Source organism: Saccopteryx leptura, chromosome 5 (genome assembly GCF_036850995.1).
Source record: "Saccopteryx leptura isolate mSacLep1 chromosome 5, mSacLep1_pri_phased_curated, whole genome shotgun sequence".
In the NCBI taxonomy this organism is placed as follows: Eukaryota; Metazoa; Chordata; class Mammalia; order Chiroptera; family Emballonuridae; genus Saccopteryx; species Saccopteryx leptura.
The window spans coordinates 16,652,756-16,666,353 of NC_089507.1; the positions used below are offsets into that span (position 1 = coordinate 16,652,756).

General features: G+C 44.9%; 1 protein-coding gene across 3 annotated transcripts in view; it reads right to left on the bottom strand.

Annotated features, from left to right (window-relative positions):
• Nucleotides 1–13,598, bottom strand: part of CCDC149 (coiled-coil domain containing 149) — a 115,134-nt gene that overhangs the window by 49,205 nt on the left and 52,331 nt on the right. For 2 of the 3 annotated variants that reach the window (XM_066384834.1, XM_066384835.1), the window contains exon 4: nt 868–975. The exons of the other annotated variant lie outside the window; for it this stretch is intronic. In XM_066384834.1, the coding sequence (XP_066240931.1) occupies nt 868–975 (108 nt within the window). The remainder of the gene's footprint in view (nt 1–867; nt 976–13,598) is intronic. 3 annotated transcript variants of the gene reach the window in all.

The following is a 13,598-nucleotide window of genomic DNA, read 5'->3' on the forward strand; positions in this document are numbered from 1 at the left end:
GTTCACATCTTTCCAAATGGTGCCTTCCAATAGCCAACGACTCTCAGACTCTATGACCGTCACCGCAATTTGTCAAGGAAGGTGGTCATGTTGTAAAAAAACATTTCCCCACCAATGTAGTTTTCCTGAGTTAAACTCCAACAGCCATCTCTGTTGAGAAAGCTGCCTCCGGCAAGGAATTAAAAATAAATCTGTCCAGGCAAAGTGGGAAATTATTTGTGGGGACAGAATTGAACTTCCGTAGTTCTTCTTCCTTTTTCTCAATTGTGCTTTTGTTCATAGCTTCGGCTGGGAGAGAGAGAGTGCACACATTTAGTTTGGAGTTTATGAGTTCATATTTTATAATTAACGTTGCCAACAGGGGAGTTTGATTAATACCAAGCAGTGGATTTTGAGCAATGTTCCATACAAATTGCCAAATTTAGCAATAAAATAAATTGGTTATGTGAACATAATTAGTAGGATGACTACTTAAAATTCAAAACCGAACGTGAATAATTCCAAATCATCTGAGCCACAAATCCATTATTTGTATAGAAGAGGGAAAGTATAGCATTTGGGTTTTATTTTGCCCTCAACCACAATGTTATTCACCACCAAGCTGAACATAATGAAACTTCTACAATGAGTTGTGACAATATTTTAGAGCAACTCAGAGACACACACATACGCGTGCGCACGCACGCACACACAAAGGGAATGTCATAAAGATAAGAAATGTTCGACTGTGAATTTTCATTGCAAATGGAAAAAATCTATAACAAATTTTTCAGCAAATGCCGCATTCCATTATTCTGATGTGTTCTACATAAACCTCTAGCACACGATTACTCCGCGGAGCCTGTTCTCTTTAAATATTCACGATACCTTATTGTCACCCTGGACTTCTCCAAGCCTTTGCTGAAGTTCTTTAATTTCTTCTCCCAGACGTTTATTTCGGTCCTGAGAATCTCTCAATAGTTGTGCAAGATTAGCCTGGAAATACCAACACATTATGAAATACAATCAGAAACGGAGGAGTGGATAAATGTGAGGTTTTCTTGAGCTTGTAGAGGCTGGTGTCCAGGCCCAGCTGAACCACACAGAGCCCATGAGAATCAACGTATATAGATGAGTGCTGCAAGTGTGCAAATCACGCCACGACTGCATGGAGGAAATGAAGTGGGCCGTGACCCTCAATTTGGGGATGTTCTTTGTTTCCAGAATGGTTCACAAACAAATAATAATAATAATAATAAATTGGTCGTATTTAACTTTTTATAAAAAAATTAATTAAGAGTTCGTCACTAAAAATCTTGCCAAGTGGACAGAGACTTTAATGTTAAAATCTGGGCTAACAATACAGGAAAAGTTTCATTTCCTTGTTTCGATGTTTTTTTTCCCCCTTCAAATAGATCTTGTGTCATGAATGTTTCTTTGCCACCTCGATGCCCAGAATTCTGACCACAGAAGCAGCAGCCAGAGAAGACACGAGTGACGTGCTACAATTTCAGAAACCGGGATCCAGGAATAACTCAACAGTCTCCTGGGCGAGTTTCCCTACCTCCTTGTTCCCAAATAGTCAGGATGATCACCAGCCAGTCCCATCTTTATGACGTCATTCCTTCCTTGAGAGTTGCATCCTGCTCAGACCCAGATCCCTCCTGCCCATGTGAGAGGTTGTCCAATAGCCAGCCTCCCTTCCCAATCCCACTCCAACTCACAACATCACTGCCCTTCCCCCATAACATGTGGGCACCTTCTTTTCCCTTGCTCCTACTCCTTCTTCAGGCTTCCCCAAACCTGGAATGGCTCGCTCTCCCCAACTATGGACATGCTTTCGTCCACTCGAACCTGTAACTTACCATTCCACTGAGCCTCATGTGGCTTCCCGTTCTGAGGAACTATTGGTATTTAGCTAGCTGTCATTTGCCCCAATTCTCACTGTGCTTACCATGCTCTTGCCTAACATTAGCAAGAAGACAGCAAGCTGTGGAGAGGCAGAGATTCCATTCTCTGCTTCCTGAGCTCCAGCCAATGTATTAAAGACTCGTGATGAAGGAAGGAAGGAAGGAAGGAAGGAAGGAAGGAAAGAAGGAAGGAGAGAAGGAAGGAAGGAAGGAAGGAAGGAAGGAAGGAAGGAAGGAAGGAAGGAAGGAAGGAAGGGAGGGAGGAGAGAAGGGAGGAAGGAAGGAAGGAAGGAAGGAAGGAAGGAAGAAGGAAGGAAGGAGAGAAGGAAGGAAGGAGAGAAGGAAGGAAGGAAGGAAGGAAGGAAGGAAGGAAGGAAGGAAGGAAGGAAGGAAGGGAGGGAAGAGAGAAGGAAGGAAGGAAGGAAGGAACGAAGGAAGGAACGAAGGAAGGAAGGAAGGAAGGAAGGAAGGAAGGAAGAAAGAAGGAGAGAAGGAAGGAAGGAGAGAAGGAAGCAAGTAATCAGAATATGACTCTTGAAAAGGAATCATTCAGAAATCGTCCCACAGGGATTTCAAAGATAATCTTGTAGAGTCCGCTCACATTACTATAAGGGAAAACAGGTCCAGAGCCATTAGGACACTAGGCAACTGTAGTGGCTAAATCTCCACAGACTCCCATGCTACCACTTTGGAGAATACTCAGTTATGCTAGGTACTAAAAAGCCACTGAAGGTGAAAGAATATAAAAATTAAACCCAGGATCATCCTTGACTCCTTACTTTATCTCATCTCCTATAGCCCATCTATCGGGGTATCTGGGGTCTGCACCCTCAAGGTATCCCCCAGTTCAGTTTCCCTCCACGCTCCTTGCTACTCCCCATATGTACTAGGCACGACCCCAGCTCAGTGCTGTCACACTGTCTCTCTCACGGGAATGCTCCCCCTCCAAAACACCTCTTGGCTCACACCTTCACCTCTTTCTGGCGCTTGTTCAAAGTTCCTGGTCTCAAGGAGGTCCCATAAACCCCTTCATCTCATACTACCACCTGCCCACCTCTACCCTGTACACCCAAGCCCCTTCCCTACACAACTCTTTCTTTCTTTCCACAGCACATTTAGCATACCATGTAGTTTATGTTATGGTTTATTGCTTACTACTTATACCCTGTCTCCTCCTTCCTAAAACAGAAGTTACATGAAGGGCAAGGCACTGTGTTTTCGTTTTTGTTTTTTTGTACTTCTTGTATTTTTTTCGAAGTTAGAAACAGGGAGGCAGTCAGACAGACTCCTGCATGTGCACGACTGGGATCCACCAGGCATGCCCACCAGGGAGCGATGCTCTGCCCATCTGGGCTGTTGCTCTGCTGCAATTGGAGCCATTTTAGAGCCTGAGGCGGAGGCCATGGAGCCGTCCTCGGTGCCCAGGCCAACTTTGCTCCAATGGAGCCATTGCTGCAGGAGGGGAAGAGAGAGACAGAGTAGAAGGAGAGGGGGAGGGGTGGAGAAGCAGATGGGTGCTTTTCCTGTGTGCCCTGACCAGGAATCAAACCCGGGACTTCCACTCGCCAGGCCAATGCTCTACCAATGAGCCAATCAGCCAGGGCCAGAACTGTGTTTTCTATACTGATCTACCTCAAGCACCAAGTAGAGACCCCATAACTATTTATTTTATTTTTATTTTTTAAAGATTTCAGTTATTGATGTTTAGAGAGAGGAGAGAGAAAGAGAAAGGCTGTGGGGAGGAGGGGAAAGCATCAACTTGTAGTTGCTTCTTGTATGTGCCTTGACCGGGCAAGCCAGGGGTCTCGAACCAGAGATCTCCCAGTGTTCCAGGTTGACGCTCTATCCCTTGCACCATCACCAAGCAGGCCATAGCTATTTTTTAAATGAGAGACACTGAGCCTGGAGGCTGCGATCTCAGCCTAGGGAGGTATCTGGAATAATGATGACAATCACCCATGGTGAAACCAGTACCCAGCACGGAGTCTTGCACAGAAAAGTCCACTCATCACCACTGGCTGGATTTAACCAAGCCCTGATTGCTACTCACTTATTTGTCGACATTACTCAATAATGTGGTCCAAGTTTTCTACCTAGAATCTGCAAAGCTCATATCTTGTAATAGGTGCATTCCAATTTTCCCAGATTCTGTTCTCAGCAGATAAAAATTTGGTGAAGGATGTGGAAAATTAACTCCCATTTTACAGGGAGGAAAGCAAAGAAACAACAGCCGCTGTTACCAATGGAGCATTTTTGGAAATTTCTCTTGATGGGATCGGAAAGACTAAATTAGATCCCTGTCCTGCAACTTGCTGGGCTGGGTCACCTTGGGTGAGTTCCTTCACCTCTTGAGTTTCCCCATCTGTAAAATGGAATCACCATACACACTGCATGTGGAGATTGGATACTACAGTTGAGTAATGAACACGGGACACCTACCACAGTGCTTGGCATGCACAGGCACTGCTTAAAGGGTGGTTGTGTCCCCTTGATTATGCCCTTCAGCTCATAGCGAGCGTTGGGTGGATATGGCCAAATGCCTCCTTGGACACAACTGGCTCCTTTGTGATCCCACCTCTTCACTGTTCCTTACTCATCTATTCATTTTGTAACAAACAAAATGAATTTTTATTATAAGTGTCTACTGTGAGCCAGGCACTGTTTTAGACTCTGGAGCTACAGCAGTGAGCAATATGGACAATACCCTCGGCCCTTGTAAACTTACATTTTAACAGATGATATTACATTAATTACATTGTATTATAATAAAAAATAAATAATGACCCAGTAGCTGAATGATTAGGACTAAGGAGGAAAATAAAGCAGGCAAAGGGAACGGAGTGTGCCCCGGGCAGGAGCCACAGAAGACCTGGCAAGGCCACATTGGAACCAAGATGTGAAAAAGGAGAGAGAGCAAGAGCCTTGTGGAAATCCGGGGTGGGGCACGGGGGGGGGGGGGGGGGGCGGAGGGACGGTGTTCTAGCTACTGGCTTCCCCCTTCCCCCCCTCCCTCTCCCCTATCACAGTGAGAACCCTCCACTTTGGAGAGCAGTTCACCCCAGAGACTGCAGTCGAGTGGACAGATGATTCAGCTCTCGGTTTTCTTTTCCCGGCTCCGCCCCTCCCTTCACAGCTCTTCCTCCGCAGGACCAACTATCACACGTGGGCAGCCTCCGCGGTTCCTCCACACAACTCCAGCACACTTCCCAGACCAACGCGGCATGCACAATCCCTTCCCAGCGGATGGAGGGACAGGCCCCCTGGCCCAGCGCCTGGCCCGGAGGAGGGGAGAGGGGCCAGCTGCAGCCTGCACACGGGCGGGCACCAGCATCCCACCTGCAGGACACACGGCGAAATTCACCGTTGCAACAGCCTGCCTCTTCTCAAACGGAAGAGATGCTCAGAAAGCAATGCTTGTAAGAGTAACAGTGAAAACCTAATAAAAGGCAAATAACGACAAAAAAAAAAAAATCTGCAGTGTTCCAACCTTGGCTTGAGCCCCTCCGGGTGGGTGGACGTTCCCTCACCAACTCAACTGCAGCATCTAAATCAGTACAACTTCCTCTCGCAGGGGGGAAAGACTGGTTTTCCATCTCTACTCTGTCACCAACCAGTACTTCTGCAAAGCCCAATAAAAATCAATCACGAGGAAAAGGAATGTAAGAAGGCATCAAGACCCCAAGTGTTTGTTAGATTCAAAAATCATGCTGTCAAATTGCTATCAAAGTTGCTGAACTCTTACTCTTAATTTCTGCACTTAGTTCGTCCAGAAAGAGCAGCCTGCAACCCCGCGCTGGTCCTTGGGCCTCACTTTGAACAGCACCGAGCTTGGCGATGCTCCCCGGTGTTTAGACATTAGAGCAGGGCAGGCCCCCGGCATATACCTCAAAGGTCCCAGTGACACAGAGAGCAGAGGACAGGGCTGCTTCAGGAAACAGTGACTCAGAGACCCAGTGATGTGATTGTCAAACATTATTAACTCTGCAGCCTGGCTAAAAAGAAATCTATCAAAATAAAGCCAGGCGTGTCTACAGCAGCTGCAAAACAATAGTCAATCAGACTCGCGTTGCCACCAGGTGAGTTCTCGGTGACTCTACACCAGCTTTAAGGCTGACCCCAGGGGTAGGCTGGGGTCGGGGGCAGCGTCCTGCTTTAAAGAAGGTGACGTGTAATTTTCTTTTACATCTCACAGGCTAGATTACTTGTCAATGTACAATTCTTTCCTATTCAGCAGACCTTCCACCTCCTCAACTCCAAAACAATAACTTTGAAAACGAGAAAATGACTATTCTGATACGATGCCTAACACCTGAAAGAATGAAAAAATAAAGAGTAGTACACTTTAAAACACTCAAAATAGAGGAGAAAAGTTCACGCGATTGTCTCGACCAAAAATAACACCCGTGACTCACACACATTCACTATAACAATCCATCAAGTGAACACGCGACACTTGCTTATAATTTATCAGCTATGCAGGGCATCTTGTCTCTGTGTTATTGAGGAGGATTCTGTGACCACTGGTTTAGAATAGCAGCCCTGGGTATAGGAAATGTCAGGGGAAAGGGGGCAGGTGCTGCGAAGGATTTCACAGGGAAACAAAACAAACCCGAGAGATTATTTCCTCTAAATCTCTGGGGAGCATAAATAGCCAAACATGAAAAGGCTTAAAAAGAAGGCCTCTTTTCAATATTCAGATCTAGCCGGGGCCGACAGTAAAGGTTGACATTTTAGCTCTGATAATAGCGGAATGCTGAATGTGATGGAATATAGTATACAATCCATATATATATATATATATATATCTGTGTCACTCTTTTTTTGGGGGGGAGGGGTGTAGAAGTTTATCTATTAAAATTGGGATGTGGAAAGGAGGGCAGAGAGATCTAATGAAAACGCAGGGAGAGCTGAGGCTCAAAGTATACGTATTATATAGCTCACGGCTCTCCATTCCACTGCCTTTGTCCTGGAAGAGCGCAACCCCAGTTATAAGCGATGTCTGCAGGAGCACCTGGCGGAGGCCAGCCCCTGCTGGGGGAACCAGGGGACTCACGGAAATGCTCCCTGCACGGAGAGGCAGGCAGCAGCCCCTGACAGCGGTGAAGGCAGAGATCCGCGGGCTGAGAGCAGTCCAGCGCTCCCTCCGCCTTGCTGCAGAAACTGTCACCCACGCGGACCAGTCCTGTGGTTCAGGGGAGCCTCTCCCGTGTTCTTCAGGCCCTTCCGTGCCCTAAATTAGCTCCTGCTTCTACCGCTCTCCCCATCCTTTTTCGAAATGTCACAAAATATGTCAGAACAGTTTACACTCTGGACGCAATAAATTTTTTAAGCTTATAAAAAGTGATGGGAGGTGTTTTGGTTTATTTTTAATGATACATCACACTTGGCAGCGACAATCACCGTTAAGGACTCCTCTGTTTTCAATGATCCCGTAATCAAGGCTGGCTCCTAAGGAAGGGAGTTCAGGATGCTAGCTGGAAGAAACAGCTCTAAATCTTTGAAATGGGGAGAAAAGGATCCACAATGTACCATTTTTTTTTTCTCCCCGATGTAAGAAATGAAAAGTGGACTACGAGGGGATTCGGAATATGTCACTCCAAAATATGCTACTTTGTCATAAGGATTATTTTGAGCTAAAGGCAATTGAGAACCAACAGATACAGATAGTTCTCTTTCTTCCCATTTTCTGCCTAAATGCAGGGCCTACCTTTCCTTTTGTGAGCACGTCCCATCGTCCCCAGGACCAGGAAGAGGAGCACGCCTGGGGCCACCGGAGATGGGAAGTGGGCACAGGAAACGACCCTAACTAAGATAACCCTTACCTCCCTTTAGTGTCTGGTTACTTTCCCACAACTCACCACCTCTTGAAGCCCGAACACCCTCCCTTTTGTTAGAATGGTATCTAAGCCCCCACATCTAATCACTTCTTTGAGTTTTCTTTCTTTTCTGTGAACTCCCTTCCACGTAAACTATTCATACAATTATATGCTTTTTTTTTCTTTCTCCAGGTAACCCCTTTCTGGTTAGTTAAATTCGCAGGCCCCATTCACTGAACCTAAAAGGGCAGTGAAAAGACACTGATAAAAAGTTTAAGGTTAACCTTCCCACACGTGCTAGCCCAGACACTGGGCGGAGCCACAGGACTTCAGAGTCTTTCAAGGATTCAGGCCAGCGACCAAGGGGGCGAAAAGGCAACATTCCAGGAACAATCCCTCGGTCATCTTGAATCTTGGTCGTTTGTAGGATGAACATCATTTCAGTTAACCTGACCATGAAAAGGTTCCTCTCCATAGTCATGTTAACACCATGCATCACCCGAAAGCCCTGTACCTTACTCCTTAAGTTGCTGGTATAACAAAACTGGAATTCAAAAATCAGAGGGAAAAATCAGAGAGAGAGAGAGAGAAAGAAAGAGAGAGAGAGAGAGAGGTAAAACCTTGACCTAGGCACTTACTTCCTAAGAGAATGAGAGAGAAAAAGAGAAAGATCAGATTTAGAAAATGCTGCTTAACTACAGGGTGTTAAGAAGTTCGATACTCTGAACCCCTTAAACCCACACCTTCAGCAGGGGAAAGCACTACATTAAACAACAATAAGTAAAAAAAAAAAAAAAAAGTTTGATGCAATATCAAGCCTACTTGAGAGGTGTGATTGATAGCAAATTTAATTGCAATTTCTACTCGGCTGCTTTGGTATATGGCGACTCCTATGTTAATAGTAATAGAGTGAAACTTGTTTTTGCTGAGCAAGGGCCCCCTATTCATAGCAACTGCCAAAGTGATGACCTTGGCTACAGCGACAGCTTTCTGATTTACAAGAAAACAAGCACCCGGGAGATTATTCCATACATATTTTCTTGGCTGTGCAAGGAGCCCTCAGCAGCCTACTCCCACCTCATAATCTCAAAACACACACTTGCGAATGCATGCATTTCCAGTCCACAGGCAAACACTCTTCAATAGGTTTGGAGGTTGCTATTTAAATAAATGTTTGCTTAATCTTGGTCATTATGATTCTGCATCTGCCACTTAGTAGCTCCCTTAACAGCTCCCAAGTTCTTTAGACTCATTGAGCCTAAATTTCCTCCTCTACAAATTGGGGGAGGTGGATGCTCTCACCTTCCTTGCAAAATTGTTGCTAAGATTCAAAGGGCTTATAGCGAGAGGCATTTGGGCTCGGAAGGAGTTACCATTATGTTTTGGAAGATTTCCCACAGGCTGGACCCTGGATGTCTCTCCAGTTTCCCTGATGTGACAGTAAAGTGTACTGTTCAAAGTGTTATGAAAGAAACATCTCAAAGCACTGGAGACCTTTGAAGGAAGTTTTAGGTTCTAAGCATCAAACCAGGACACAGATACAAAGTTGCTCTGATATGCAGTCACTGGGGACCAAAATAGGATTGACCAAGAAGACTTTGCTATTGAAGTAAAAGGCTCCCTCCCATCCCACAAAGGGCCACTCTATGCTCTGATTTCTCCAGAGTTGTCATCCTGGCACATGTCAGCATCTAAATAAGCCATCACTTTTTAAGGGAAGAAAGCAAAGCCTCCCTCCTGGACTGAGAGGAATGCCTCTTGTGGTATATCTGCTTGAAATCAAAACCAGAAAAGACAAGGATGCATCTGATAATTTTTTTTTTTTCATTTTTCCAAAGCTGGAAATGGGGAGGCAGTCAGACAGACTCCCGCATGCGCCCGACCGGGATCCACCTGGCATGCCCACCAAGCTGCGATGTTCTGCCCCTCTGGGGCATCGCTTTGTTACATCCAGAGCCATTCTAGCGCTTGAGGCAGAGGCCACAGAGCCATCCCCAGCGCCCGGGCCATCTTTGCTCCAATGGAGCCTCGGCTGTGGGAGGGGAAGAGAGAGACAGAGAGGAAGGAGAGGGGGAGGGGTGGAGAAGCAGATGGGTGCTTCTCCTGTGTGCCCTGGCCGGGAATCGAACCCAGGACTCCTGCACGCCAGGCCGACGCTCTACCGCTGAGCCAACCCGCCAGGGCCCGCATCTGATAATTTATTCAAGGAGGAATTTGCATGGGGAAATGTGCTGCTGTGATTCCCCCGAAATTCCACTTTATAAGAAGATCAACCCAAGATCATTTAAACTCTCCTTTGTCTTTTTTTGGAGAGACTTCTTGTTCAGCAAAAGAAAACTATTTGCAGGGTTGTCTGAGATCTTCTGTTGATCTCCCGCCACAGTGCAAAGAGGTGCTCTCTGCACAGTTCTGCCCGGAGTACCACGAAGAAATTTTCATTTCAAAACTCCTCGAGAAGCTATTAGTGCATCACTGTTGTCACGATTTCTTCACCGCTTCTCTAACGGCTGATTTACCATTGGAAATTGAGTTGTTTTAAAAAGGATCCTACATTCTAAAAGAAAGCCTCGACAACTATATTTCTAGAACCACAACCATGAAAGTTCTGGTCTGTTCTCTGAGGAGGAGACAAAAAAAGAAAGCAAGAAAAAATTGTAGCCAGATATTGTTTGCTACAAGAAAGAACACTGGCATCAGTAAGAACTCCCGGGTCAGTTTCTGGTTCTCCACCACTCTGAAGCAGAGGGCATTGGATAAAGAATTTAATCTTCAGACGTTCAGAATGGGTGGGATTAAACACGGATTATGCTTCCTCTCCACTCAAACATTCTAAGAATCAAATGAAGAACAACAACAACAAGCCTGAACCCAAACCCTGAACCACAAGTGAGGAGATCTGGATTCTGGTGCTGCTCCATCAACCTGCTCGCTGACCCTGGACAAGTCACAGGAGAAAATAAAAAACAGCCTGCCCATGTTTGCACTCACCACTGAAAATTCACCAAGGACATGGAAATAAGCATTATAAGCATTATCATACCAGTTCCTCATAAGAACTTGATGAATGCGTCTCATAATGATATTTATTTTGAAGAGAAGGAAATTGAATCTCAGAAAAGTTACACAAGATCGCCCAGCCAGCAAGTGGTTGGGTTAAATTTGAATCTATGACACCCATAATGTGTCCTTGAGACTTTGTGAAAGCCATAACTTGCCTGTGTGACCTTAGAAGATAGTTGGGAGATTACATATCCATCCATCCGTCCATCCGTCCATCCATCCACCCACTCATCCAGCCAGCCAGCCAGCCATGCATGCATATATAGTTTCTGAAAAGCACAAAGTGATGCAAAGACGGAGTATGTGGCATTGTTTCCATTTATAGCTGAGGAGAACCCTTAGTACATTTAGAACAGCAGCTCTTAAATGCAGCCCAAAGAACCTCAAGAATCCACAGACAGGCTGCAGACTGTGAATCTAGGAAATTGGATGCAGACATTTTTGTGCGCATGTATGTATCCCATTAATGGAGCAAAAGCTCATGGCTTTCATTATATTCTCAAAAATATCTCTGATTCTCAAGAGTAGGAGAACCACTGGTCCAGAAAAACGGAACTGAAAACCGTACTTGCAACATCTCATTTGTTCCCTATAGCCACGCTACGTGGTGGGCACCACTTACTCCCATCTTAGAGGTGAGAAAGCTGAGACTCAGACACCCCAAACGACCTTCCCAAGGCCACACATTTACTTTGATGGGTGTCATTACAAAGGCAATCAGTGAATAGTGCTCTCCTGGTGAGTGTTAGGAGACCAGGATGGAAGCATATCCAATCCCCCCAGTTAGACTGGCGGAAAGGACTTCTGTTCCATGGCTGGGTTCTCTGGCTCTCCTGTTGCAGGGAACCCGTGTGGAAGAAAGCTCATGCTAAATTCAGAAAGTAGCTGACATTAAAATCGGCACAGAGATAGAGGGGCCAGATAAAATACAGAATGCCCAGTTCAATTTGAATTTCGGATAAACAAGGTTTATTAACGTTTTAGCACCAGTATGTCCCCAATAATGCATGGGACATGCATTTATACTGAAAAAGTATGAATTGTCTATCTGAGGAGTCTTGTACTGTTACATGTATTTTTATTTGCTAAGTGTGGCAGGTGGAGAGAAGCAGTATGTGATGACTATGCAGCAAGTGAAGCCTGCACCACCTCTGAAGTTGGTTCTGTAAGGCCATTGATTCTGCACTGTCTAAGCAGTGTAGGATTTCTGTCCCTTGCACCCCAATGCATCCTATTTCAGACAGCAAGTCAGTGGTTCCCACCCCAGTAGGAAGGGTACAGAGTGTAAGCTCAAGGCATCCTACTAACGCTAAAGGGAAAGAAACACAATGCCATATTAAAAGCTACAAAGCCAGTCCTTAGAACATTGAATTTGTTTGTTTTATTTTATTTTGTTTGATTTTTTTTTTAGAGCCATAAGAATGCAGCTTGACAAACTTCCCGGAATTCATCAGATTCTCCTCAGTCAATGTAGATTTTTTATTATACAGTCACAAACATAAACTCCTTTCCACTGTAAAACTCCTCTATGAATACTAACAAATTCTCAAACCCTGACCAAGATGACTGCTCATAGCCACCAAAAACACACACAAGAAAGCACCTCAGTCTGACCAGGCAGTGGTGCAGTGGATAGAGCATCAGACTAGGATGCAGAGGACCCAGGTTTGGGACCCTGAGGTCGCCAGCTTGAGTGCAGGCTCATCTGGTTTGAGAAAAGCTCACCAGCTTGGACCCAAGGTCGCTGGCTCGAGCAAGGGGTTACTCGGTCTGCTGAAGGCCTACCGTCAAGGCACATGTGAGAGAACAATCAATGAACAACTAAGATGTCGCAACAAGAAACTGATGATTGATGCTTCTCATCTCTCTCTGTTCCTGTCTGTCTGTCTCTATCTATCCCTCTCTCTGACTCTCTCTCTGTCTCTGTAAAAAAATAAAAGAAAATAAAAAAGCACCTCATAATTTCAGATTAAGGATCCCAATTATTAGACATTAATGATAAATTTCCATGTAATTTTGTTTAGGTTAAAAAATCACTTGACTCCACAGAAAAATCTGACTTTAGATCAAACCTGCAACATTGTAAAGTAATCAAATAACATAGCAAGGAGGTTAAGGGAGTGAGTAGACCCGAATGACTGAATGGGTAACCACAGGACTGAATCACTATTTAAGAGTAAATGTGTGTGTGTGTGCAAGCACACGTCTGGGCATACTGTTTATACAGCACCAAATATCACTAGGTAATGAATCCAAGGAGTATACATGCAATGCCAGGTATATGATCAATGAACAAAAGCAGGATGTTGACTTATAGCTATGAAGAGACCAAATAAATCTGTCCTTATTTGCATCTACCAGTTTGGAAGCCCTGATCTGGTGCAGAGACTTCCCATAACATAGAATACACTGCATTCACACCACCATTGCCTGGGCTCCCTTCAAGCCCATAGAAGGCTATACATCAGTCAGGGTATGTCAGTATAGAACAACTGTGAAGTTAAAAGTTCTAACAAAGGTATCTTTGAGAAAAGCAATATGTATGTATGTAGGTATGTATCTATGTATGCAACTGTATTAAAGGAAATTTCATGCACAACATTCCTAGACCTAAGTATATGAAAATGTTAACTGTCTCCAAATTAATCTATAAATTTAACAACCCCCAAGTCAAAACACCAATAGGTATGAGTTTGCAGGCAGGGGAATCGGTGGCCTCAGAGGAGGATGTGATAAGGTGTTTGTAAGTTTACCTTCCTGAAGGGAAGGGCAAAGGGGAGGAGAGGAGCCTGAATAGATGTTAAAAAAATTATAAAGTAAACACAGAATAATA